Source organism: Dermochelys coriacea, chromosome 14, assembly GCF_009764565.3.
Source record: "Dermochelys coriacea isolate rDerCor1 chromosome 14, rDerCor1.pri.v4, whole genome shotgun sequence".
In the NCBI taxonomy this organism is placed as follows: Eukaryota; Metazoa; Chordata; order Testudines; family Dermochelyidae; genus Dermochelys; species Dermochelys coriacea.
The window spans coordinates 35,131,815-35,158,034 of record NC_050081.1 but is presented as its reverse complement, the minus strand read 5'-3'; the positions used below and the strand labels follow the sequence as shown (position 1 = coordinate 35,158,034).

The 26,220-nt window shown below is 46.8% G+C and overlaps 8 protein-coding genes and 1 long non-coding RNA gene across 41 annotated transcripts in view; 3 read left to right on the top strand and 6 right to left on the bottom strand.

Annotated features, from left to right (window-relative positions):
- The window catches only part of LOC119843287 (zinc finger protein 850-like), a 1,467,609-nt gene that overhangs the window by 84,797 nt on the left and 1,356,592 nt on the right, over positions 1 to 26,220 (top strand). The gene's annotated exons all lie outside the window — the stretch shown is intronic.
- The window catches only part of LOC119843274 (zinc finger protein 850-like), a 1,382,451-nt gene that overhangs the window by 297,433 nt on the left and 1,058,798 nt on the right, over positions 1 to 26,220 (bottom strand). The window lies entirely within an intron of this gene.
- LOC119843356 (zinc finger protein RFP-like) overlaps positions 1 to 26,220 on the top strand; it is a 1,128,717-nt gene that overhangs the window by 60,895 nt on the left and 1,041,602 nt on the right. The window lies entirely within an intron of this gene.
- The window catches only part of LOC119842642 (zinc finger protein 239-like), a 1,225,455-nt gene that overhangs the window by 763,795 nt on the left and 435,440 nt on the right, over positions 1 to 26,220 (bottom strand). The gene's annotated exons all lie outside the window — the stretch shown is intronic.
- Positions 1 to 26,220, bottom strand: part of LOC119843367 (zinc finger protein 664-like) — a 1,158,238-nt gene that overhangs the window by 845,444 nt on the left and 286,574 nt on the right. The gene's annotated exons all lie outside the window — the stretch shown is intronic.
- The window catches only part of LOC119843338 (zinc finger protein 850-like), a 621,437-nt gene that overhangs the window by 308,643 nt on the left and 286,574 nt on the right, over positions 1 to 26,220 (bottom strand). The window lies entirely within an intron of this gene.
- The window catches only part of LOC119843306 (butyrophilin subfamily 1 member A1-like), a 66,425-nt gene that overhangs the window by 28,294 nt on the left and 11,911 nt on the right, over positions 1 to 26,220 (bottom strand). For 25 of the 31 annotated variants that reach the window (XM_043496769.1, XM_043496741.1, XM_043496740.1 and 22 more), the window contains exons 2-6: positions 10,767 to 10,778; positions 6,511 to 6,633; positions 5,567 to 5,686; positions 3,583 to 3,936; positions 1,130 to 1,411 (exon numbers count right to left, since the gene is read on the bottom strand). In XM_043496769.1, the coding sequence (XP_043352704.1) occupies positions 1,130 to 1,411; positions 3,583 to 3,936; positions 5,567 to 5,686; positions 6,511 to 6,589 (835 nt within the window). In that variant the 5' untranslated portion in view covers positions 6,590 to 6,633; positions 10,767 to 10,778. Of the gene's footprint in view, positions 1 to 1,129; positions 1,412 to 3,582; positions 3,937 to 5,566; positions 5,687 to 6,510; positions 6,637 to 10,766; positions 10,779 to 17,274; positions 17,288 to 21,069; positions 21,075 to 26,220 lie in introns of those variants that run through there. The other 6 variants (XM_038372509.2, XM_043496747.1, XM_043496765.1 and 3 more) reach the window with 4 other exon arrangements.
- Positions 3,993 to 5,136, top strand: LOC122456675. The gene is made up of 2 exons (XR_006275666.1): positions 3,993 to 4,149; positions 4,207 to 5,136. It is a non-coding gene; the product is annotated as an uncharacterized LOC122456675 (long non-coding RNA).
- LOC119843327 (E3 ubiquitin-protein ligase TRIM11-like) overlaps positions 13,911 to 26,220 on the bottom strand; it is a 790,215-nt gene continuing 777,905 nt past the window's right edge. The window contains exon 9 of the mRNA XM_043496907.1: positions 13,911 to 14,156. Coding sequence (XP_043352842.1) covers positions 14,091 to 14,156 — 66 coding nt within the window. The 3' untranslated portion in view covers positions 13,911 to 14,090. The remainder of the gene's footprint in view (positions 14,157 to 26,220) is intronic.

The window sequence follows — 26,220 nt, the reverse complement described above, 5'->3', positions numbered from 1 at the left end:
CTATTCAGAGAGCCAAAGAGATCAGGGACAAATTCTTTGCTCATAAACCCCATTGATTCCAATAGGTTCTACCAGAAAAGAATTTGGCCTTTAGCAGTAAGAAATATTCAGAAACTGCCAGATTAATTAGCATATTTTTGAAAAATCCTAATATTGGAAAAAACCATAATCACAATTTGTCCAAACACTTGTACAGCAAATTAACTAATTTCAATTTGCTCTTCTTGTGTTCCCAGTGATTCGGTCATTTAAACAGGATGGAATTTTCAAATGTCCCTAGTGTCTTTTTCACACATGGTTTGTGCTCTGATTTAGTGAACCTGGGGCAACCCTCTTATGGGGTCATTCTTAAACTGGTTCAAGAGTTGACAATATATGAGGGTTGTACCAATTTAAATAAATTGATGCACAAAACCTTAAATCATAGTGCTCTGTCTCCATTTAGCTGAAGTTGATAAGGAATTGACTGCAGCTAAATCTATTTAGGGTACTCTGAAACTTATACAAGAAGTGTTCACACAAGTGAGTGGCATCGATTAACTAGTTAATCAGTGCATCTTTTGTGTGTAGACAAGGGGGTAAAATGAGTCCTTTTGTGGATCCAGACCAAAGTGAATTAAGGAGCACAAGTCCCATTGAACATCAGTAAAAACAACATCACATGACGTAGGTGACATTTCACACAAGTAATGAAGTTGGTGAAGTGAACAGAGCCCCGAGTGGATACAAAATTGGTATTCCCATCCAGTCTGCAATCCCCCAAAATGATGAGGATATCTGTGGATATGCATCTGTGGGTTTACAAGGCTCTACAGATCACAATCAAGGCAAAGTACAAAATTTATCACATTCCAAAAAATCATTAAGGTGAATTTAAGATTACAGGAACCTACTGAATCAGGGGATTGAATGAAAGTTTCCTCTCAAAACATGTATAGTCTGAATACTCACAATTAAGGGGCTCAAGTTGCCTAAACTGTGACCCTGGAAAAACACCGGCCCTCCTAACTTCTGTGTTTGTACGTGTATTATGAAATATTCACCACAGATGTTTCAGTTCTTTTCTTCCTATATTTTGTTTGGTTTCTAGTGGTGGTGAATTCAATGTGGGATTTGGATGGTAACTGACCTGCTATATAAACTGCTGATTCCTTTTCTTGATTGAGAACGGTGTTCCTGATGCAACTGGACAAGTTTTGGTTTAAATGTTCTGTTACAATGACCGCAGTTTCTGTTTCAAACAGGCTGTTATCTCCTTGGGATTTTGTTACAGAGAGTGATGGTAAATGTCGTCCATTGAGATTTCTCCATAGCACCTCAGGCTCTGGGTACCAACCAGCTGATCGACAAACCACCCGAATCCCTCCATCCTGGTGACCTTCAACAGAGAGGAGAGGAGCAGAGCCCAGACCTAAGGGGAAAATATATAGATTCATAGATACGAAGGTCAGAAGGGACCATTATGATCATCTAGTCTGATCTCCTTCACAATGCAGGCCACAGAATCTCACCCACCCACTCCTGCGAAAAACCTCTCACCTCTGTCTGAGCTATTGAAGTCCTCAAATCATGGTTTAAAGACTTCAAAGAGCAGAGAATCCTCCAGCAAGTGACCCGTGCCCCATGCTACAGAGGAAGGTGAAAAACCTCCAGGACCTCTTCTAATCTGCCCTGGAGGAAAATTCCTTCCCGACCCCAAATATGGCAATCAGCTAAACCCTGAGCATATGGGCAAGATTACCAGCCAGATACTACAGAAAATTCTTTCCTGGGTAATTCGGATCCCACCCCATATATAAGGGTGTTAATTCCATACATTAATTTATAAAGCAGAAAGGATGAGGGACAGTCTGGGGATCCCTTACTCACATGAGAATGCACTAATTCAAGCGGGTAGTCAGTAGAAGGGATAAATGAATACTGGAATGTCTGAAATCCCAGTGCTCATGGACACACAAAAATGTGAACAAATATATAAAATAAGTTCACTGAGTCAGTGGGAGATATTGTTGGCTCAAGACAGGAGCAATTGAGTGCTGAGCACCTTTGGAGATATGACCACGTAGATAGCTGAATAGGATCTGAACTTTTGAAACTCTGATAATTAGTGCATTAGATAGATAGATAGATTAGATAGATACATATTTTTAAATCAAATTGGTTTCATGGTTACATTGTCAAAGCAGCTCAGTCTTCCCTAAGAGTGGTAAATACATAATTTCCCCTTCTCAGTAGGACATCCTGCAATCCATGTACATCATTTGATTATGGTATGGGGCAAAAATTGGGGAGTGGTCCTGCTTTGAGCAGGGGGTTTGACTTGATGACCTCCTGAGGTCCCTTCCAACCCTGATATTCTATGATTCTATGATTATGATATAATTGTGTAGCATCTTGTACAAGATGTGTCAAATAAGGTGTCAATGGAAAAGTTATGATTTGCTGAATACGATTATCCTATTTTAATGCATGTATCATTTTTGTATCTGGAGTTATGAATATTGACTATGCATCTGTATTTCAAATGTTATTGTTCTGGGTAACACCCAAAACTAGCCTTTCAGGTACAACAGTGAAGAAGCTAGACAGGACTAATGGCCCATCAATGCAAACAATGAGCCATGGAAAAGTCTTGTCCTTGACACGTCAGATCTGTTTGCTTTCACTTATAACCACTCAAAATCTATCTTTCTGTTGTTAACAAATCTCATATATATATATATATATATATAAATTATTGTTGTTATTATTATTATTATTTTACCTAAAACAGTGTAGTTTGAGTGAAGTGTTTGGGCAAAATTTCAGCTCAGTTAACAAAAATTTTGTGCATATTTCTCTCCACACTGAGGGAGAAGAAAACTGGGTAATTGTAATAATCTTTACTGGTCAGGCTTTTGACCAGGGCAGGTCCTAGGTTGGGGAGCTGGGGTGTGTTTTGGCTGAAGTCTCGCTATTGTTGGTTCATGAGTGCCTGGCCAGATGCATTCATGAACACAACTGGGTGTGGTCCTTGCCTGTGAATGTTGGTGTGAGTGCAAGTGTGGAGGACTTTACAGTTTGCCATAATGTCACAGTGCAAGAGAGAACCCAGATTGGTGAGACGGGGGCTCAGCTGTACCCCAGTTCCTGGTGGTACCCTGGGGGGAACCCATCACACCCACCATCATCACCATTATATAGTGTCAGCAAATAAGAACACTGCATTTGATTTTAACTACACCCCTAAATAACAAGCAACCCATCAGAAGACCATAAAAGTCTGGCATTCCCACCTTAGCCACACATCCTAGAAATGACTACAGAGCAACTGGAAAGCCATATTTATCAAGAAGTCCTTTCCCTCTTAACTGAAGACCCCTTTGGGAGTCAATCAAAATTGGGCAAGAAAGTGCCGTGACCATCCTGAAAATGTGTTTAAACATGTTGGGAAAGTTTTCAGCATATTTCCCCAAGTATGAAAGTGGCTGTTTGTTGAAATTTAGATACGCTGTGTTACTGTAAAATATTTCACAAGCAGGGAGTCACAGTTGTTGTAATAAGAAAGACCACACAAAGCTAAAACTGACACAAGGCACTAACCTGCTATCCACAGTTCCAATACGGCTTCTTCATAAAAAGTATCATCTTGAACAAAGCAGTGGTATTGTCCTTCATCAGAGCGTCTGATATTGAGAAGCCTCAAGTGAACATTTCCATCTGTGAGTCCGGCTTTCAAAAGCTCTGTCCTTCCCTGATACTCTGGCATCTGCCTTTCATATTGATCCTTCCCATCACGATACAGGTGCACAGCAGTTGAAAACTCAGAGTGGAACCATCTCACCTCCATGTTTGCAGCACTCATCCGGGGGGACAGGTGACAGGGTAACACAGTTTCCTGACCCAGGATGGCAGTGACAGGGTCACGAGGTCCAATCACTGTGAACGTTGCTGGAAATGCACGAGGACAGCAACAATAACAAAAAGCAGGTCAGAGGAAAATGGCAATCTGAAATGACGGACACAGCCAAGAGGTTCCATTTCAGACAATCTTTCCAAAAACTTCAGCCAGGGACAGACACCTGGCATGGAATATTTCAGCCTGAATGCCTAAGGGAGAGCAGCGCTCATGGGCAGGGGGACTGGGGCTCTGTTATAAGAACTCAGCCTGTGTGTATGGCACAGCACACAGCACTGAAATAGGGCCTGGAGCTGATAACAGGCAAGCTTGGCGCATGGCCCAGGCACAGAGCATGGGACAGAGAGTGGGAAGGTAAGAGTTGGTAGGTTCAGTGCATGACAGAGGCACACAGTGCTGACATGGGGTGAGAAGCTGAAGACAGGTGTATTCAGTCCATGGCACAGTCATACATCAGAAAAATTGAGGAAGAGAGCTGAGAATGGACATGCTCAGTGTATAGCTGAGAGAAACTTACTATTCAACAGCCCATTTTTCTAAGTTCTCTCAAGTTGACATGCTTACTGACATTGCCATGAAATTTGCTGGGCCTCAGAAGGAATAAGGGTAGAGTTGTTGGGCCATATTTGGTGTTCTTTCACCAAGGTGTTCCTGAGACATGGCCAGATTTCTAGAACCAATTTTTGGGGCTATTATGGTTCAATACTTCACATGCTCAAGAGACCAAATAACCAAACTTCGTGAACATTATTGCCTAAAGACAAAACGATACACTATGGAAAGGAGACATCCATACCCTCCTGCTAGGAAGCAATTCTTATCTCACAGCATGCCCCCCAAACCCACTTATACTGTGGCTGATTACAAGTGAAAAAGCACTTTATACATCACCTGAGATCCAACCCACCAGTTCCTTAACTTGTTCTGTACCTTCCTTAACCCTTTTTTTTGGATACCACATTCCAAACCAGGTGGGTGTATAGGTACATCCCAACCAGTGCTAGGACACACCATTCATGGCTTTGATAGGCTTCCTATTTTCTATTGCGAACACTAACTTCAGAATTGTAAAGTGGGATATTCAATATTGGTGAACAGAATTGTGGGGAGAATATAAAACATTCAAGTTAACTTCCCAACTCTCTCATATGTATATTATGGGACTACTGTGCATATAATGCCTAATAATACAGTGTATACTAGACCTAACATATATGGATTAGCTAACAGGCCCAATTTTAAAAGTCACATGACATTATTATATTCTGATTTTTCTTTTGTTTTTGTGCACATTAGTCTCAAATTATGGCTCTGATCTTTTTTTTTTTAACGTCTGAAACCCACTAAGTTATTTGATTTTCTTATTTCTTATTGTTATTATTAAACTCTTCAATAAGTGTCCACTGAATTCCCTGGGCATCTTTGACAATCTTTTAAAAATACTTGTGTGAAGAAACAGACCTGGGCACTGTCCCAGGAGCAAATAAAATAACCCAGGACCAACACGATCAGGGCAAAAATTGAATAATGAAGTTGCTTATCTTGCTGTTTGATTAAATTCACAAACTGTGAGCAATTCCATTGACTTTGAGTGGAGCATGTTGTTAAGACACTTCAGGGGCCTAAATTAATACCCTAAAATACAGCAGACACAGGGTGGATTCCTACCTGATTCCATCTTGTGAACATAACAAGTAAGGAAGAAAACAATAAAACCCGGGAGAGGGAAGCTGGATCTGGAGCTGTGGCAGAATGAGAGAACCTTCATCTTCTTCATTGTAACTTGATCTAGAAAACAGGAAGAAAGAGGAAAAAACTTACCATAGTGAGCATAACACTGACTAACATTAAATTATTAAAGTCAAACATTAAAGAGGGCACAGTAATTAAAAAAGGAACAAATGCATTGTTAAATGAACTCTTTCATATTTGGAGTGAGAACAGCCATTGCATTAAAATTGAAAATGGGTTTCCTTCATGGGCCTGACTTTGTCCCATCTCCACAAAATCCACATTAAAAAAAAAGTCAGAACAGTGTAAAGGTTGTTAGTAATTCCATCAATGGAGAAAAAAGTTTTAAGGCATGAGAAAGTGTGTGTGTGTGAGAAAGAAAGATTCTTGTGGGTTTTTTAAAATCCATTTCCTTTCTTTCAACATATCAGAGGCAAAATGATTCAGTCCCATAAACAAAGTTATTAAGTAACAGGGAGCACAGAGAAAGACACTTCCCATAAACTTGGATTTGGAAGAGTTTGTAACTTTACAAAACAGAAATATACAATAAGTTAATTCATAACAAATCTCCCTTTGAATGCATTGGGAGCAGGATCAGGTCCATCCAGTTTTCTTGAATAAAATAGAGGAGCAAAGAAATAAATTCTTAAATCAAATAACCAGAACAGTCTGGCATTACATTTCAATGAAAGCAGAGGGGAAAATAGGTCACATTTCATTTTGATTATATAGTTCAAATGCAAAGTTTGTATTCAGAGTAAGACACATCTATCCTGGGATTATTGGATCATTTTGCAGTTAATAATTCATGCAGGGAATAACTCCTCTACTAGGAGATATCAAGGGAGATGGTATGCGAGTGACAGAAGCTCACCTACCTGATACATCCTGGAAATAAGCTTTGGAACAGTTTTGAGCTCTCTCTGATGTTCCCAGGTTTCTAAAATCCTCATCCATTCTTCTCGAGTTAGTTTACATTGTCAGTGACTATTTCAGTGATGAGACTGAAAAATTAATTCTTAATAAGAAATTACAGAAAGAGCTGAATCCTGGTCTTTTCTTCCATATTTCTGCCAAAACGGTGTTTATTTTTTGTTGGACACTGAAGAGAAATGTGTCTCTCTTGATGCCTTCGCTAAGCTAGAAAGCAAAAGTAGAAAAGGAACTGAAAGCTATGGTAATTTCAGTCCCTATCACACCCTCATTATGATTTGGAGATAAGGATCCTTTCTAAAGAAGCCATCCTAATGTGGCAGTGTTGATGGCAGCAGACTCAGACATACAAGTGCCCCAATCTGGCTGAAGGCAATAAGTATTTTGAAGAGGATCTGCTTCCTGCTTGTCGAGAACTGCTCAATACCATCTTGATAATCATTATATTTTTCATCTCATGCTCCAAATGGAAACTCACCTTTTAATTACTTAAGCAACAAGCAACCTTTGTACTGCTAATCTGGAGTTTCCTGTAAAGTGAATTTCTTTATTGCTGTAAGGCTCAAGGTTAAAGCCCAACCCATCTCTGTTCTCAGGTAGGAGTCAAACAGGGATCAAACTGCAGTTAGCTGATTCTAAATTTCTGATTGGTCAGCAGACATAGCACTCTCCTTGTGACAGGATCCCTGGGTACAACCTGGAGCCGAGGTACCACTGTGGCCCCTTAACTCTCCAGCCTGGGCTGTCCCTCACAATGCTTTGCTAGTGATAAGCAGTAAACCCCTCTGGGAGCTATCATCACTCAGCAGAACAGTAGATGGAGCCCCACACCCAGCTAGATTGCCTGAATGCTCCCAGAGCCACTCACACATTACACAGAGAAAGGCATCAGCCAATATCTCCCAGATCCCCAGCCTTACACCCCAGAGCTGTACCATCTTGCCCAGGTCAGAAGCCTGGCCAGTGTAAATTTATAACCCAGTCTGTCCCTCCGTCAGTGTGGAGAGGATGTGCTCCAGACTTTGTACCAGCTGAGATTTCCCAAGCACTTCAACCAAAACCCACTGTTTTAGGTAAAATATAAGATTTATTAGCTACAGAAATATACATTTTAAATGATTAGAAGTGATAGGAATAAAAGGTCAGAGACAGAGACAGTTACCAAAGAAAATAAACGATAAACCTACAATCGAAATCCTAAACTTTGTTACACTAGGCAGTATTTAGATCAAACAATTTTCTCACCTCACTGAATGGAACAGTCCTTGATACACAGGCTTCACCTTTAAGCCAGGACCAGTCTCCTCAGTTGAAGTCTTTGTTTTATCAGCATTTTTGTTGCTTCCAGCTTAGAAGGGAGTGGAGAAAGGCAAAAGCATGATGCCACAGTCCCCCCGTTTTATATCCTTAGCCCATGTGCCTACAACACACTTGCTCAGACATGTCCTGGTGGGCTTTGCCCAGTCAATGGGTTGAGCAATCCCCCTGGTGTGGTCTTCTGCAACTGAATCATAAGGTTGACCAGTGCCCATTGTATGGTGGCATTGGGGCTCCTGTGCTGTACAGGGGATGGGCTAACCAGAGATCTCCTGTCTCCAAGGCTCTCAGGCCACTTGTGCAGTCTGGCTGCAGGAGGGGATCTGGGAAGCAGCCACTTGGGATGAGACATGGAAATCCAGCTGTGGTGAGAAAGGAGCACTTGCTAGGGATGTGGCTGTTACAGGGGCTGCCATACAGCTGGATACAATGTTGCAGCTATGCAATGCAGTGCACTGTGGAATTTGTATGTTCTTGCAGCTGGATGGTGTGAGCTGAAATTATTTTCCTTAAGGGGAAGGTTGGCCCTGCTCCTTGTTTTGCTGGAGAATACATGGCTGGAGATTCGTAGCCATCAGTCACACTCCTTCATTCTGCTGCTGTTTCATGGAGCTGGGCACTGCAGCCAGGACTCTTTTGCAACAGCATGACTTTGATATCAGATTCAATAGGGGATCTGGGGAGTGACCTTCTGGAACCAGAACAAGAGCTGCAGCTGCGATGGGGAAAGGGGTGTTGCTGGAGGAGCAGCTGGTAACTTCATAAGCAACTGGATACAATATTGTTACAGATCCTGACACACACTGTGATGAGATACATCGTTACTCTTGTGTAAAGCAAACTGGTTACATGGTTGTAAACTTGCTTCTAACCAGACTTCCTGCTGTCTGGCAGCCCAATACTGTCAGTGCGGTGGATGGGCTCAGGAAGAGGATCTCACTGCACTGGGGTTTTCGCTGGTGAATGTATTGCCTGAGAATTGCAGTCACCAGTCAAACACACGTGACATGCAGTTATTTTTGGCCAACACATGTGGCCTAGAGGAGCTGTGCTTGCAGCTGACTGTGCCAATGAGACAATTCCCAGACTGCTTAGGAGAACAGTGGGATGGGGGAGTGGGGGTGCTCACCAACAATGACAAAAAATGTGGGCTGGATTGAAGTGAAACAAGTCAGAAGCATTGAGTACAAATCATCTAACTTCTCTTGAGTGCTGTTTGTATTTGCAGTCACCTCCCAGCCTTTATGACTGACCATGACTTTGCGATCCCAGCCCTTGAAGGCAGTCTACTATCGGACACCTTTGCAGCCCATTTTGCTAATAAGTTAACAGAGAAGTTGCATAAGGTCACTGACATCAAAATGGGGAATAGAACCAGGGTCTCCAACAGGGAGGCCCCAGGTCTTGACTACTCAGCCCCATTGCCTTGGCTGAAAATGTCAACTCTCTGTTTATTGGTTCTCCTGTCGCTAACCATTGCCCCACACCAGAGCCAGCAATAGGACCTCAGAGTCCTGATTCTAAATGTTCTACTGATGACTAGCAAATACTTGTGTAACCCACTGGCACAGCCTGTGTCTTGTTTCCTCCAGCAGCTGGTCCACACACAGCCCAACAATTATTTCCAGATGGTGTGTGTAGTGGGGTTCTGAAGACCCATGACTCAAATCCAGCAGCAGAGCCATGCAGGGGAATTTTGTAGTACAGTGTGCTTTGCATTTGTGTTTCTTTTAATTCAATTATACATTATTTAAAATCTATATTGTTGTTTGTGGTGGTTTGCTTAATTCACAATTTTTATCTGTAGGTTGTAGATCGATGTGCAGCAAAACAGCTGTTCCACATTTTAGCCATTCAGCACATACATTTCTTGCTATTGCCACATCCTGGCATGTTTCAAGATGGATGAGCCCCATGACCAACCATCTCCCTCCAGAGCTCCCTGAACAGTTCCCAAGTTACATGGTTATTTGCAGTAAACACCCAGAGAGGCTGGAAAGGAACATGTCACAGGCTGGCCCATGTACCCGGACAGGTGGTTTAATGTGTCTCTCTGTTTCATTTGTAAGTTTAGCATTGCCAGTCAACACTCTGGAATTCTGTTGGCACATGGAACAAACAGGAGTATGACAAGACCACTTGGAGCCAGCACCACACGAAGACACCCATGAGGGGGTGTGGGGTGTCAACCGGCCTTTTAGGAGCAAAACAATGAGTTCTGGGAAACATAAGGAGAAGCAAAAATACATTTTGTCCTCCATTTCCTGAGGAAACCCCAGGCAGGGTCTGGTGTGTTCAGGAAAACTTGGATCCTGGTTAGAATTGAAAAGCAGCTGCTCTGCCAAAGACTGAAACCTGGGGAGAAACTCCAGGGAACTGGAAGTGAAAGGTAGTGCAGGGTTTACAATGGCACCACTGGCATCATGGAGCTAGGTCCATGCTCAGAAGAAGACCCAGCCTGTTCTGCTTGCACTGTGCCCTGAGACTCCACCAGCCCACAGGTTTCCCCCCCATCCCATCCACCCCTTGTTCCTCTCTGCCTGCCCTCCAGTTCTGGGTAGTCTCTGCTTCTCACCATCTGTGGAGCCTCACCTGTCTCCCCAGAGCTGAGCCACCTGGGACTGGTGCAGAAGCCCGGCCAGTCTCAGCCAGTTGCGGAGGGAGAGGGGGCACAGTATTGGGGGCTTGTCTGGGCCCCTCCAGGCAAGTGTGTCCTGAGGGAGCCCAGCTGGGGCAGGCCCTGGCCTGGCTGATTGCGCCACTCCCAAGGGGCTGGAGTGATTCTGCACCCTGGGACCAGCCCTGGCTGCATGGCCAGCTCAGCCTGGCAGACACAGTCCCCTCGCAGAGGGCCAATGAGTGACCATTCACTGCACCCCAGTAACCAGATGAAGTGCAGGGGGTTGGGAAAGTGAAATCCACCCCCATCCTGGGACCAGGACACAGGGCCCCAGCACATCACAGCCTGTCCACCCTAAAGTCAGCCCCTCCCCCAGCCTGTGCCCTGGAGCTCAGGCTGCAGCCCCTTTGAACCACTGGAATTCCCCTTCCATGGGGCACTGGGGCTGCTTCCCCTTCAGTCTCACCACTATTGGCTAGTGGCAGTGTGTATATATGTATCTGAGCTGGGAATCACACCTCCCAGGTGCTGTGTAGACGTGCCCTCAACCGAACTAGGACATTGTTAACGTAAGCAGGGTCTGAATGAGCTCTCTCCTGACACCTAGTGATGAGCTGGGGAAGAGGAATTCAGGAGCCAACCTTGTTTGCATGGGCACATCTACCCCTCCTCGGTGCTCAGCATGATGGGGCTGCTTTGCCCAAATGGTCACTTTTGGCTGGTGTTGGATCACAAATCACTTTGTTATTGGGGGCAGAGGTACTAAAGGGTTGTTCTCCTTGTTGTGTGAATCAAGGGCAGCAGAACTGTGATGGGCATACCCTGATTGACGGGCTCGCCCTCATTCTTGTATTTGTGTGTGTGCATGAGCACACATAGGGGAATGGTTGATCATTCTGGGGTTCAGTGTATAATAATAGAGCTGATTAAGACTCAAGTGAGAGTCTTCTTATACACCACCAGAGCTGAAATCACTGATAACCAGGTCTAAGTATTAGGATTGCTTTGGCTTAGTCTTTCTGATACAATAGACTGTTTTATCTGTGCTAACAGTGAGATTTCCTCCCTAACAGCTGAAATCCTTGAGAATTGTGCTAAGTGGTAAGACCTCAAGACCTCCCAGAGAGTGTGTGGCAGTGAGTGAACAGCTGGCTGAGCAGCTGGTGAAGTGGAGTGGTGACAGGATGGACAGTGAAGTGAAGAAGATGCACCCACCTCCAGCCAGGGTGGGAAGTTAAACTCTGCAAATTCACCTCTGAACTTTGGGTCTTCGCTGTGAGCATGGAAAGGGGAGAAGGGAGGGGAACGTACTCTGGAGTGGGTCTTTTGCTCGTGGTGTTATGTTTATGAATTCTGCTTGTAGCATTTTCCCAAAAATCCTGGCTGACTTCCCTCTGTTCCTTAAAAGTTTCTTTTCTACACATGAAGTCTATACTTGCGAGAGAGGAATTGCCTCTAGAGGTGCCGAGACAGAAGGGAAAGTAAAAATCCTATGCTTTGCCCTACCCCCAGCCCATTCCAGCTGCCCCAGTCTCTTCCTGTCATTTTTTCTCCTTGGGCTGATACTGAGCCCATCATCACTTTGTGGGCTGGTTCTGCTGGGGGGAAATACAAGCTAGGGATCCATGTTTGGGTTTTGTCTGACTCTGGGGAAAGGCGAGTCAGCTTGGAGAGCAGGGACAATGGGGACTGCTCAGCACACAGAGCTGGACGTGCTCAGGTCCACAATGAGCAGCAATCTGCCCCTCTGCACAGGCTCTGCTGCTGGAGCTCCCCACAAATGTTTCCCACCAACACATTTGCTGCCACAGGTCTAGATTCTGACCTGGGTTGCACCATTGCTCCTTTGACCTGAGATGTTAGCCAGTGTTTGGGACCCACTAGGTTCTTCCACTGGCAGGAGGAATGAATTATAGGAGTCAGGCATTGCCCTGAACACGGTAGAAACAAACAACTGCAGGCAATTTCCTTACTCAGAAATGCATGTCTGCCTTTCCAGGGAACCCTGTCCCTAAAGCAAGCTCTGTCTCTGTTTCCTGCCAGGATCACACTCACAACTGCTTCTCTGGGCTTTCTGCCTCACGCAGAACAAGCTGCCAGCCAATCCCTCAGCCCCTGTGTTTCCAACCTTCTCTAGGGAAGCCACCCTTAGGCCTGCTCTACACTTAATACTTAGATCAACCTGGTGACATTATTCAGGGCTGTGAGACGTGTGCTCTGAGTGCCACAGCTAGATCGACCTAACCTTCGGTGTAGACAATGGAATTCTGCCGGTGACCTGGCTACGGTCTCTCAGAAAGGGGATTAACTAGAGCAATGGAAAAAACCCACTTCTGTCAATGTAGGATGCATCTACCCTATGGCACTTCAGCAACCCAGCTGTAGCTCTGCTGCAGTAGTGACTGTAGTGTAGCCATATCCTTATTCTTCCTGAGGCCTGGTCTACACCTACAACTTAGGTTGGCCTAGCAACATCGCTCAGACCTGTGAAAACTTTCACACCCTGTGTGATGTAGTTAGGTCGATCTAACCCCGATGTAGACGCAGATAGGTCAAGGGAAGAATTTTTTGTTGCCCTAACTACTGCCTCCCCCAGAGGTGGATTAACTGCATTGATGAAAAACCCCTTCTATCGAGGTAGGAAGTGTCTACGCTACCCACTCATTTCTACTGGATATTGGGATGAATGTGCACTGCCCAATCCCTGGCTCTCCCTCTCCCAGGATTCCAGCTGGTGTGGAGCCTCCAGCTTCTCCCCAAAACACCAATTAATTAATTCTGTGTCCCTACCACCCCCACACCTGCCTGTCCCTAGACAGACTAATAAGTCTGCCTCCCAACTCAACATACTTAAGCTCCCAGCCCCTTCACCAATTGTGCTATGCAGCTCCCACATCTGTCCCTCAGGGATGCTCTGCTCCTCCTACAGCGCCAAGGCTGCAGGGAGGGAGGGGGAAGGAGCTTCCAGGGGTCCTAGAACTAAGAGGCCAGAGGATTGGGTAGATAGGAGTCCTTGAGGCTGTAGGGCTAGGATGACTGTGGCTAGAGAAGCAGGTTTCAGTTAAGCAGCCGTGTTAGTCTGTATTCACAAAAAGAAAAAGGAGTACCCGTGGCACCTTAGAGCCTAACAAATTTATTAGAGCATAAGCTTTCGTGAGCTACAGCTCACTTCATCGGATGCATTTGGTGGAAAAAACTTTTTTCCACCAAATGCATCCAATGAAGTGAGCTGTAGCTCATGAAAGCTTATGCTCTAATAAATTTGTTAGTCTCTAAGGTGCCACGGGTACTCCTTTTCTTTTTGCTAGAGAAGCACAATCCCTTGGGCAATGACATCGGCCTCTCCACCTCTCTCACTCAATGCTCTCTATGGTTTGACAGTCCAGAGGCTGCACAGAGTTGAGACCCAAAGCAACCTCCAGGATCACAGAGACAGCATGATAAAAAGTCCAGAGGCAGAGGTCACAGAGACTACACTGTGTGAGACGAGAGAGGCGGATCTCAGGAATGCAGTGGGATGTTCCTCCCAGGCCCCATGTCTCAGGGACACAAGCAGAGCGGGGATCCCGATCACACCCAGAGCCAGCATCAGATTCTCTCCCCAGTGACAGAGCCTGGTGGGAAAGTGAAGACTGGGGCCTCATCACCAGCATCGATAAATGCCTGGACTGTAACCAGGGGCAGGTGACAAACCCGGATCTTGCTGGGGACCTGGCTCAGGGGCAGGGGTTGTCACAGGGGAGATGAGAGCCCAGAACTGACCCCAATCCTGCTCCACAGCCCAGATCCCCTCCTTAGGGCTACTGCTGATCCCTCCCTTCCTGCTCACAGACTCTCTGGCCACCCCCACAGCTCAGGCTCCCCCATCCTCTCCTCCCAGCAATGTTTCCCCGTGGTGAATCCCTCACAGCCCAGCACACACAGCACAGTGTCAAATCTCTGAGTTTTTGGGAAGATCCTGTGCTGTGCATCCACATCTCACACTTCTCCAGTCCTCAGACAGGATAAGCCAGATCACATCGGCTGAGGGAAGAGAGAATCAGCGCTTGAGGGGCAGAGCTCAGCCCTGGGGGAGGCTGGGACCATTTCTCACTCTCCCCAGCAGCCTTGTTCTGGTTGGGACAGGCCTGGATCCCAGGGAGCTGCCTCGGTCCTGGGCACCTGAGACTGAGCAGAGATGTCACTGCAGTCCCTCAGCCTGGGTAATGGGACCCACTTCATTAGTTTCTCATTTGCTTCCAGAAGCTTCAGCTCCCTGCCCCCCCGCTGGGGTTTCTCCATTCCCAGCATCAGAGACATAGCAAGGATGGTGTCAGAAGCTTTTATAGAGGGGAGGGGTACCAGCTTAAAACCACAGCAAGAAACTCCATCCCCAAACACAGCCTCCACTCCCAGGCCCGGGAACAGAGAGGAAGGTGCAGCATTGGGGAAGAGCCGCTTAACGCCAGAGTAGGAGGCAGCATTGGAGGGGGAGCCCCATCCCCAGCCCAGAGAGAAGGGAGGAGCTGGCAGCATCAGAGGGAGAGCATCTCCCCAATCCAGGAAGCAGGGTGCAGCTCCCGTGGGAGAGCCCAGCCCTGCTCAAAAGAAAGGCCGGATGTTGAAGAAGAGCAATGGGGAGTCTCTGGGTAAAGCAGAGGGATGCGGCAGCCCTCAGGGCAGAGAGCTTTGTTCGTGCGCTGCTCAGGGAGAGTTTCTGTTCAGTAGCGTGGGCATGAACTCAGCACTAAGGTTGGTATCCAGAGTGTTTTTGTGATGCCAGCTTGGATCTCCCCAGGAGTGCTAGAATCTTGGAAGAAGTTGGGGCGAGGGGGAGAGGCACAAGATCCTACTGCCTATAGTCCTGCCCCCTCTGTGGCTTCACCCCACTCTTCTTCCCCTTGAGGCCCTGCCCCTCACCAGGCTGGGAGCCTTGGCCTCTGTGGAGAGACCCAGTCCCTCCAGCGGCTCTGGGCAGTGGTCCAGAGAACAACCACTGGCCCATGTCCCTGCACTGCGCTGCCCAGGGCAAGTGGAGGAACCAGGGCTCCCCACTGTGACCTGGACTCCCTGGGTGGCAGCCCAGCTCTGGCTTCTGGCCTGGCCAGGGCCTCAAGGGAAGAGGAGCAGGGGTGGGGCCACTGAGAGGGGCTGGCACCAGGGAGAGGCTGGCACCACTGGCAAGGGCTGCACTAAGCATGGGAGAGCTGATCAGCTACCCTGCCATGAAGTGCAGCCATGGCCTGCGATGCTCCATGCCTGCCCACAGCTTGCAGTTTGAGGGAACAACATGGCCACCTACCCCCAAACTATGCCAATGTTAAAAAGTGGGTAGGCCTGGCCCCTTGGTGCCCCCTGTTCCAGTGCCCCTGGATCACCTCGCTGTTTATGGGTTATTTTTAGGGCAGTGTGTGTAATGAGCATTGTCAGTTTGTTGGTAACTTTAGCTACAATGTCATGAAGATGTTTTCACTGGAATTTTCTTAAAATTTAACAATCTCCACCTGCAAACTCACCCTGTCTGTGGGCTCCTAAAATCTCCCTCTTTGTGTCTCTAGTGCAGATGATGGAGTATCTGGTGGGGAAAAGGAGATGAGATTTCAGGCTTTCGTATTTATAACAGCATCCCCACTCTGAACACATAGAACTGTGTTTTAATTGTGACAGAGAAACAGACTAAGACACACTCAGGTATTTAATATTAAAAGGTTTGAAGCCTTCTGTTTCCTCCCTCATTCAGGCATCTCCCAGCAATGGAAACAACAACATCTTTACAGCCTTGGCTTCCAAGGAGAAACTACTCTTTTCTACTTCACTTAGCTCTGCTGACCAGCCCTTATATAGGAGCAAGCCCTCCATTCATTGGCTGCTAATGAGCACTTCTCATTGACTTGGGCTCCTCTGTACAGCCTCCCCAGGGCTGCTTTCACCTCTCCTCCTCTGGAATGGGGCCACCGCACCACTACAAAGATATTTAATATTCATCACACACAAAGGTGATTGGAAAAGAAATAATACTATACACATCAGAATGATATATGTATGTCAGACATTTGTAAGGGATAGTCAGGGCTTCATCGGAGAAATCCCCCATGACTCGCCTATGCCTGGGGAGAAGGGAATGGGCCAGCACTTCTTTCTATATGTGATGGCTAGTAGCAAATATGCCAATGGCTGGTGATGGGGCACTAGAAAGGGAGGGCTCCAAGTTAGAGAGAAATTTTCCCAGGTGTCTGGTTGTTGGTTCTTGCCAAAATGCTCAGTGTCCAACTGACCACCATATTTGGGGTTGGGAAGGAATTTTCCCCCAGGTCAGACTGTCAGAGACCCTGGGGGTTTTGTGCCTTCTTAGGCGGTGTGGGGCATGGATCGCTTGCACATGTTAAACTAAAGTAAATGCTGGATTCTGTGTACCTTGAAATCTTTAAATCATGATTTTAGGACTCCAGTAACTCAGCCAGAGGTTAGGGGTCAATTGCAAGACTGGTTTGGCGAGGTTCTGTGGACTGCAGTGTGCAAGAAGTGAGACTAGATGATCATTATGGTCCCTTCTGGTCAAGGAATCTATGAGTCATTTCTTACTGTAATAATAATTGTAATTGTAATGGCCAGACATGGTTTTGGTAAAAACAAAAAGGTTTGAATTAATCCATCTGAGTCTTTTGGACCCCAAGTGCGTGGCAGTCTCACCTAACAATTAAATAGAAGCATCATTTAAGTGTGAACCAATTGACCAGCACCATTCTCTTCCCATGGTTCATCCCAATTTCCCCCCTAGATCCCTTCTGGGTACCTTTGAACTTCCTCAGAGTTTCCGATAGTCCAGAGGTGGGCAAACTGCGGGCCACATCCGGCCTGCAGGACTTTTCTGCCTGGCCCCTGAGCTCCTGGCTTGGGAGGCTAGCCCCCAGACCCCTCCCCTGCTGTCCCCCTGCAGCCTCAGCTCACTGCGCCGCTGGCACAGTGCTCTGGGTGGCAGGGCTGTGAGCTCCTGGGGCAGCACAGCTGCAGAGCTGTGGTCTGACCCAGTGCTCCGTGCTGCGCAGTGGTGTGGCTGGCTCCAGGCAGCACAGCTGCCAGTCTTGGTGCTCTGGGCAGTGCGGCTGTAGTGCTGCCAGCCACCAGTGCTCCAGGCAGCACGGTAATGGGGCAGGGAGCAGGGGGGGTTAGATAGAGGGCAGGGGAGTTTGGGGTGGTGCTCAGGGGTGGGGGTGTGGATAGGGGTCAGGGTGGTCAGAGGGCAGGGAGGTTGAATGGGGGCAGAGGTACCGGGGGGAAGTCAGGAAGGAGGGGGGGGTGGATGGTGCAGCAGGGGGCAGTCAGGGGCAGGGGTTCTGGGGGAATTCAGGAGACAGGGAAAAGGGGGGGTTGGATGGGGCAGGAGTTCCAGGGGGGACATCAAAGGGCAAGAAGCAGGGGGGTCAGATAGGGGGCGGGGGCCAGGCCACACCTGGCTATTTGGGGAGGCACAGACTCCCCTAACCAGCCTACCATACAATTTCAGAAACTTGATGTGGCCCTCAGGCCAAAAAGTTTGCCCGCCCCTGCGATAGTGGTTTCTCCCAGAAAAATATTGCACTGAGTCTCACTTCTAGTTCAGGAGAAAGCTGAAGCTGCTGGAACTTCCCCTTCACACACCTGGAGAGAAATAATGTCACGGGATTATATTTCACTTAATGATTCATAATAAGTTTTGGCTAGTGAGTCGCTGCTCTAATATGCCTGGAGTTAGAATTCCTTGACTTCTCCCAGCCTCAGAGCAAGTGCAACACAGCCCATGGCCATAAAGCCTTCCCTTCAAAGGACTCACTAATATTCTTCATCTCTGGCCTGGAGATACCAGCTCTGGGGATAAAACTGGAATTAAGTCTTTATGGCCAATTCACGGTTTGATCTCCATGCTCCGAGGTAGGGCTGCCAACTTTCCTGACCGAACACCCTTTTAGAAGCCTGCCCAGTTCACTTGGGGAGGATTTCTGGGAGAGCCACAAGGGCTAGACATTAACTCATCAACTGCAATGGAAGCTTAGGGCTTTTCTACACATGAATCTAACCCAGCAATCCATGATCATGGAGAATCACACACAAACCCATGTTCCCCAAGGCCACACAGGAGTCTGCCTCCAAACAGACCTCCCACGGCCAGTCCCTGCCGTTTCATAACGGGCACCTACCAGATACTCCCGGCTTTTCCCCTCTCTAGTCGCTTTCAATCCCAGCAGCTTTTCTGTCTTCCTTCAGAGTCTTCAAATGGGCCTGGATTCTTTCCTGAACAAAGAAAGAATTTGGGAGGTTTCATCTGGATAGTTGAGAGGTGGTTGGAAGTGGGTGTTTTTCCACCCAAAACCCAAGATGACTGTGGTTCTAATTGTTGTGACATCTGGACCACCCAGGAGATGAAACCTCATTAATGGAGACTGGGAGCGCGTTACATTGAAACTTGTTACCTATTCAGATTCAGTCTTTTTAGTAATTAGAGAGAGATCTCAATTATAACCAAGCTTTACTGAATTGATTAGTGGTACAGCACATACCAGGGCACTGGAGTCCCATGGGGATGAATCAAACCTGTTTTGTAGAAGGTTTAATGAACCAAGTGATACAAATCCCAGAAGCCACCAGGGTTTACATATGGGCTGGGATTTCAGCCCTGCAGCCCTGGGATGGCACTGATTGGACAGAGCTGTTTAAGTATCAGAGCAAACCCCATGGGACGTCGGGAGGCCACTCGTCTGGTTTGAAGCTGTGCAGTCCCAGTTCTGTGGAGCCCTATGCCTATCCGGTAGGGACCCAGCACTGGACGTGGCTTTGTCTGGTGCAAAAGAGAGGAGGAGACTGAGGATGCAGGAGGACACCCGTGAGGGTGGGGGTGGCACCTCCATGCACAATGATGCAGGTGGGGCTGCTCTGACAAAGGCGGGAGCTGGCCCAGGCAGGCTGAATGGTATAGGTGGGGGCTAGCCCTATTAGGCAAGAATGGGGGGATACCACTCATCTGTGTTCTTGAGGAACCAGGGTGCAAGTATCCAGCCTCTCTGACTCATGAAAGGACACCCTCTCACACCAGCCTCTGCCTGAACCAAAACCAATCAGAGAAAAGACTTGCAGAGAGCAGTGAAGGGTGAGAGGAGACATCTAGACCCCTCCTGACAAGGGTGACAAGATTAGGGCAACTCACCTAACTTCATCTGCATGCAAGATAGGACAGGGAGGCATAGCATACAGAATGGAGACCAGAGATTCCAACGCAAGAACCGCACTGAACTCTGGGACCAGAAAAGCAGGGAAGCACTGCATCCTGGGGGATCTCTGCTCCAGATGTTAAGGAGCCTATGCCTACACACATCCAGCTCAGTAGTTATTAGACCAATTCTACTAATGAATCCTTGATTGATATCCAAAATACTGAAACAGCCTAATTGCATTGTGAGCTCCCTGGAAGGAACGCTACCCATAGCCAAGAGTGATCAGCTCCTATTGTCTAACTGAAAGAAAACCCTTGAATCGTCAGTTTACCCATAAACAAATCTAGTGCTCTCCATTGAACCATTGTATTTTCCCTACAAAAACCCCTACTCACACTCCAGTAAGTGTTCTGATGCATGGATCCAATCTCTGCAACAGTTCCACTGGGACTCCATCTTCTCCTGACTGGCTGTGCTGGGGGCTCTGCCTGTCTCCTGCCCTCAGGACCCTGAACTACCACCATTACCTGGGAACCGCGACCAGTTCAAGCTTCCTGAAAGTTGGTGAGATCACAGCTCTCTCTCTCTGTTTTCCCTTCTACCTCAGGTATTAACCTTTAATAGTGTAACTTATGTTGGTTTAGGCTCTCCTTGTGTGGTTATCACTTGTGACAAAAGTTCCTCCTCTACCTTGGTGGGTCCTGCACTTGTTGTTGGATTTTGCTTGCCTCAGAGATTCACAGTAGCCCTCAGATTGGCTACTTTCATGGCTTGAATCTGCCGTTCACTCAGATAACCTTATCCCTGGCCAGCATAGGGAAAAGGAAGGAGAAAAATCCCTACAGTCTCTGCTGATCCACCTAGTGGGTCAGGGGACAGGCCAGGGACCTTCCCCTCTGATGGGGCCCACAGTCCAAGTCAACTCCTCCTGTATCCAATAGGGAGTTGGGCAGATGGGGGAAACTCAGGTCCACCCTCTACTCTGGGTTCCAGCCCAGGGCCTTGTGGATCACAGCTGTCTACAGGGTTTTGTGTAACACCTTTGTGACAGTTACAACTCCCTGGGCTACTTCCCCATGGCCTCCTCCCAATACCTTCTTTAGCCTCACCACAGGACCTTCCTCCTGATGCCAGATAGCATTCATGATCAGTCCTCCAGCTGTATGCTCTCTCACTCTCAGCTCCTTGCATGCACCTTGCTAACTGGAGTGAGAGCCTTTTTAAACCAGGTGTCCTGATTAGCCTTAATTAATTCTAGCACCTTCCCAATTGGCTACAGGTGTCCTAATTAGCCTGTCTACCTTAATTAGTTCTAGAAAGTTCCTGAGTGTTCTGGAATAGTCCCTGTTATTTTACCCAGGGAAAAAGGACCAGCTTAACCTGGAACTAATGTATCTACCTCTGACCACTCTTTTGTAGCCATCTGGCTTGACCCTGTCACACACTATTATTCAAAAAATAGCTTGTATGGTTAAGCTGGTTGCCTCTCTCTCTCTCTCTCTCTCTCTCTCTCTGAATTTTACTCTTTTGTGTTTTTCTTTCCCCATTTACTCTGCAGCCACACTTCTTTTACCTAAGCTAAAGATCCCTGTAGCGCCCAAAATACTGTAGGGTTTGCTCATCAAGTGGGTTATTACCAGTACAATTGTGACATGAAAGTGAGGATAGGGACATGCTAAACCTGTGACATTTGAGGGTGGCAGCTTGAAAGTGCCGCTTGACTCAGTCTGCTGAGTCCAGGGGCGTATAAGGGTGGCAGCCTGGAAGTGCTTTGCGACCCAGCTGGCTCAGGCTTACTCTATTCCGGTGCGGTACCTGTGGCATATAAGGGTGGCAGCTTGGAAGTGCTGTTTGGCCCAGCCTATGAGCCCAGGGGTATACAAGGGAGGGCAGCTTGAAAGTGCTGATTGATCCGGTCCGCTCAGACTTGCTCTGTTAACTCGCCTCCTATCCTTTTTCTGTCTTGTCTATCTAGAGTAGACTGTAAACTGCTCATGCCAGGGATTTTCCCTCAATGTGCTTTGTTCATGGGCCAGATCTCATATGGGAGCTACTGCAATGCAACTAAAAATAATAATAAACTCTATGATACAAATCAGTAACAACAGCTTGAAACTTCCCCTTCTCCAGCCTGCAGGAAGCACTCTCACACAGATCGGCCTGTAGCTCTTGTGAGTCAAAGCTCACTGAGCATTTCACAGCTTCCGGTGTCTAAAACGTTCCCTTATTTCACCAGTGGAAGCAGGTTTGAAAAGCATTCAGCATCTCAGAGAGAAGTTTCCCATATCAGGTGTATTTAAAGATTTCATTTTTTGCCTTTCTTGCCACACTGCCAGATCATTTATACATGATCCATAAAATGAAGGCTTTACAGAGCTGAATGGTGAAGTAAAACCTCTGACAGGCAACTAGCAGTGAAATGAAATTAGAATTAAAATCCAAACTCATTTACCCGTTAAACTTGACAGCTATTCTCTACCTTGTACTCCTGGGCAGCTTCCTCTATGGGAACCACCATGTGAGCCTGGGATTTGTCACAAACCAGACAGATGGCAGCTTTGATCCTCTTCACAGAACAGGTTTCAGAGTAGCAGCCGTGTTAGTCTGTATCCACAAAAAGAACAGGAGTACTTGTGGCACCTTAGAGATTAACAAATTTATTTGAGCATAAGCTTTCGTGAGCTACAATGCATCCGATGAAGTGAGCTGTAGGTCATGAAAGCTTATGCTCAAATAAATTTATTAGTCTCTAAGGTGCCACAAGCACTCCTTTTCTCTTCACAGAACAGTTTCAGAACCTCCTGGTGTCTCTCACACCCTCTCTCCTCCTGCTCCCTTCGCTGCCTGTAAACTCAGCCGTTTGGTGATTTCTACGACATTTGCCAGCTGCTTGTTGGACCTGAGGTTTCTCTGTTGCACAGTTTCTCTGCACTGAGGGCAGGAGGGGGCTGTGTCGGGTCCCTCCCAGCACTGGGTGATGCAGGCTCGGCAGAGATTGTGCCCACAGTCTTTAATCACTGGATCCTTAAAATACTCCAGACAGACGGGACATGTAGCTTTTTCCTGGACACTTTCCACAGGGCTGTCTGTGGCCATGGCTCCCTCTGGACAGTGGAACAGGGGTAGTTTCACTTTCCTGAGTTCAGAAATATGCCCCCGGCCCACCTGAAACAGCAACTGGGTGTTTCCCTTCCGGGAACTGACTCAGGCTATTTGCTGAGTTGGAGCCAGATCACTGGTAACATTCCAGCCCTGGAGGCTTTTGTGTAAAATGTAGCAAGGCGACTCTGATCCTTCAATCAGCCTCCTGGGCTGGTGTTGGGGGTGACTGGGGCTTCACATGGACGGCAGCATCCCCCTGTCCTGATGAGCTTACAAAACAGTGTGTCTAAGGAGTGATATTTAGGCTTGGCAGAATTCATTTTATTTAATATATAATTTTGACAAATAAGATTAATATTTATTTTTAAGTAATTTTTTAAAATTTATCTAGTTAAACTTTCACAGTTGCACAACTTTTATCAATTTAAATGTTCACAGTTGTGGGAAATTAAGGTAGGGGGGTCAGACAATATTTTGGTCAGACAATAATTATTTTATGACAGTAGACATGAAGATTCAAAAAGTTAAAACTTTGTAACCTTAAAACATAAATTGTCGGCATCACGTGTCATAACATACTAAGTCACTATCCTTAAATCGAACTCCAGTAAGTTCTCAAGCAGCATTGTTTCCACAGTGCCTATTGGTAAATTTCAGTTATTATCAAAGGAAATATTTTCATGGTTTGTGTGTGTACAGTGAAATCAACATTTACTGACATCTACTGATAAAATCTAATCCTTTCAAGTCTAGGGATATTAAATTCACAGGCCAAAAACTTATTTAAGCTGGAACTTATTTAAGTTTGGGGTTGGCAATACAGTGCCACTGAGAACTCAGGCTTAAATCTCTATCCATTACCCCTGGAAAGCCTCCTAATTTAGTGCCATCATTTATCTAAAATAGCACAGTTAATAGAAAGAGAAAGAGAAGCCAAGGTGTGGGAATGTGCATGGAACTGGGCTGTGGGCCCAAGCAGCAAATGACCACAGCCCCCCCGGATTGCGGGTGAAGTAAAGAGATAAATTAGAACTTTCATTTTTCTATTTAGGTCCTTAGAGCCTTTTCTGGAGACAAGACCTGAAAACAGAAACTGATCACTGCCAAGGCAGTATTGCCAGCACCACATAATCAAAAAACAGGAGGTTGGCTGAAGGAAACATGAGGGGGTTTTCTTCTAAAAAATTACATTCCTGACTTTTTGTTTGATTGATTCCGAGTGTTCAGGATTTGCTCTGGTCACATTCAGCCATGAGAGCGAGAAACTGACCTTTGTTAGAGTGAGCGCTGAGATTGTCACGTAATCACAGGATTCCAGGAGTTGGGGCATTAAGAGAAATATCAGCTAGTGAAGGAGCCAGTGTGAAACCAGGAAAGTTTGTGACAACCCCAGTGTGATGTTTTTGTGGCTTGATGTGGACAGGAAACAGCTGCACTTCTAGCGATTGCAGGGCCTTATCTGGCCCCCATCACTGCACTGTCTGAGCACCTCACAAACTTCAATGTGTTGAGCAACACCATAGTGCTATGCAGAGACGACCCATACCTGCCGACCAGGTGCAGAGTGAGGTCAGTGCCTTCAGCTGATGTTACTGAGCATGGTCACTAAAAGCCAAGCAGCAAATCTGGGAGACACATGACCCCATGTGCCCCCGCCCCACCACATGCATACAATGCCTCTCCTGCTGTGAGATGGGGAAGGGCTTTTACCCATAACCCTGTACCTGTAATTTCTCTCCCCTGCTGTCGGATGTACTGTGTGCAGCTGGTTACTTAGGGACATTCAGTTAGTCAGCTGCGGGTGGCCCCTTTCTCAGTAAATGGTGGCTGTAATTTTACCCATTCTGGTCCCTTTGGCATCATTTGGACACTGAGACTTTTCAGGATTGGGACACTGAATCGTAAGCTCTTCAGGTCTATTTGCTCAACATCTGCTCAGAGCTCAGCACCATGGGGCCCTGGTCCTCCATAGACTGTAATGCAAATAGCCACACAAGCATTATATAGATGGGAAAACTGAGACAGGGAGCAGGCTGGTCCAATGGACCCCCTATTCAGTGGCTGCAAGGGCCAATGCAGGCCTTAGCAGCAAGTCTGATCTCCAGCCAGAGCTGCATCCCTGGTTTAATGGTCCTAAGGGGCTTTGCCAGGGTGCAGAATATAAGAGGTGAAGCTTCGCTCTGGCCAAACCCTTCTATCCATTTCCACCCCCTCCTCCTTCAGCCTGTCCATGCCCCAACCCCACTCCCTCCTGCCCACCCCTCCCAGGAGCACTCCCCGTGCCTGCAGCTGCTGGGGAGGAGGCACAAACAGCCACGTTAGCCGGCACAGGAGCCAGAGCATAATGATGGGCTGGGTCCAAATGTCAGGAATGTCTTTTGATTTAGGGTCCAAATTTGGGTACTGACCTAAGTGCTTAGGGGCTGGTTTTCCAAGGGGCTGGACACCGGCAGCGCCCACTGACTCCGGCTGCAGCTGCGAATGCAGGTGGAACACGTGCTCTGAAGTCCTGTATTTCGAGGAGATAAACCGAGACACCCCAAATTAGGCCATAGTTTTAAATGTAGACCTTAACGATTTGCCCATTAACAACAGTACGTGGGCTACGCCTCATTATAAATCGCTGTTTATACTAGGTCACTGCTGACCTGGTCCTGGTTGTAAGCAGAGACCTAGCAGTGAAAGGCCCCACTCCTTGTGCCCAAGGCCCTTTCCCTCCCCCGCAGGAAGCCAGAGCATTCCCACCGCCACCCCCAGGCTAGACGGACCTTTTGTCTGACCCAGTATGGCCATTCTTATGTTCTTATGTATTTGGATAAGATCTGAAATATTCATTAACCTGGGAGGTAATGTGTCCGATCTTTTGGAATTGGTAGAACTTTCTTATATGATGAATAAGATTTTCAGTGATCCTCATCATATTTGACTTGGGTGTCTGGGTGGAGGGCTAAGGCTGTGTTTCTTTAAGGGAAATGTATTGTTGGCTTCTGGGTAAACAGAAAGGTATCATAGAGGCTGTTTTGTGCTGGCTTAGGAAATCTCAGTATTGGAATATCCAGCTTTGGGGAGTGGCTCCCCCATTTTTGCAGTTTGGCCCTAATTAAGTAACCTCAGTTGGCTCCCCTGGGACGCTGGTCACTTAATGTTTTTAAGAAAATGATTTGCATTATTCAGTAAGTAAATATAATGTCCTTCATTCTCCTTTCTCCTGTTCAGTTTACATTAAGCCAGAACAGAAATTGCTTTGCACAGAGGAAACAATAAATAGCCTCTCAAAGGGGGGAGCATGTTACTCACTGTTACTCTCCTGTTACTCATAAAAATCTGAGCATTGATAACATCCCTGTGCAGATTTACTGGTGAGTAACAATGGCAGCTACCAGCAGTTCCTGGATTTGCCTTCTCTCCACTCTAGTTAAACACCATTTTCTCTTCTCCCTCTTTCTTGAAAC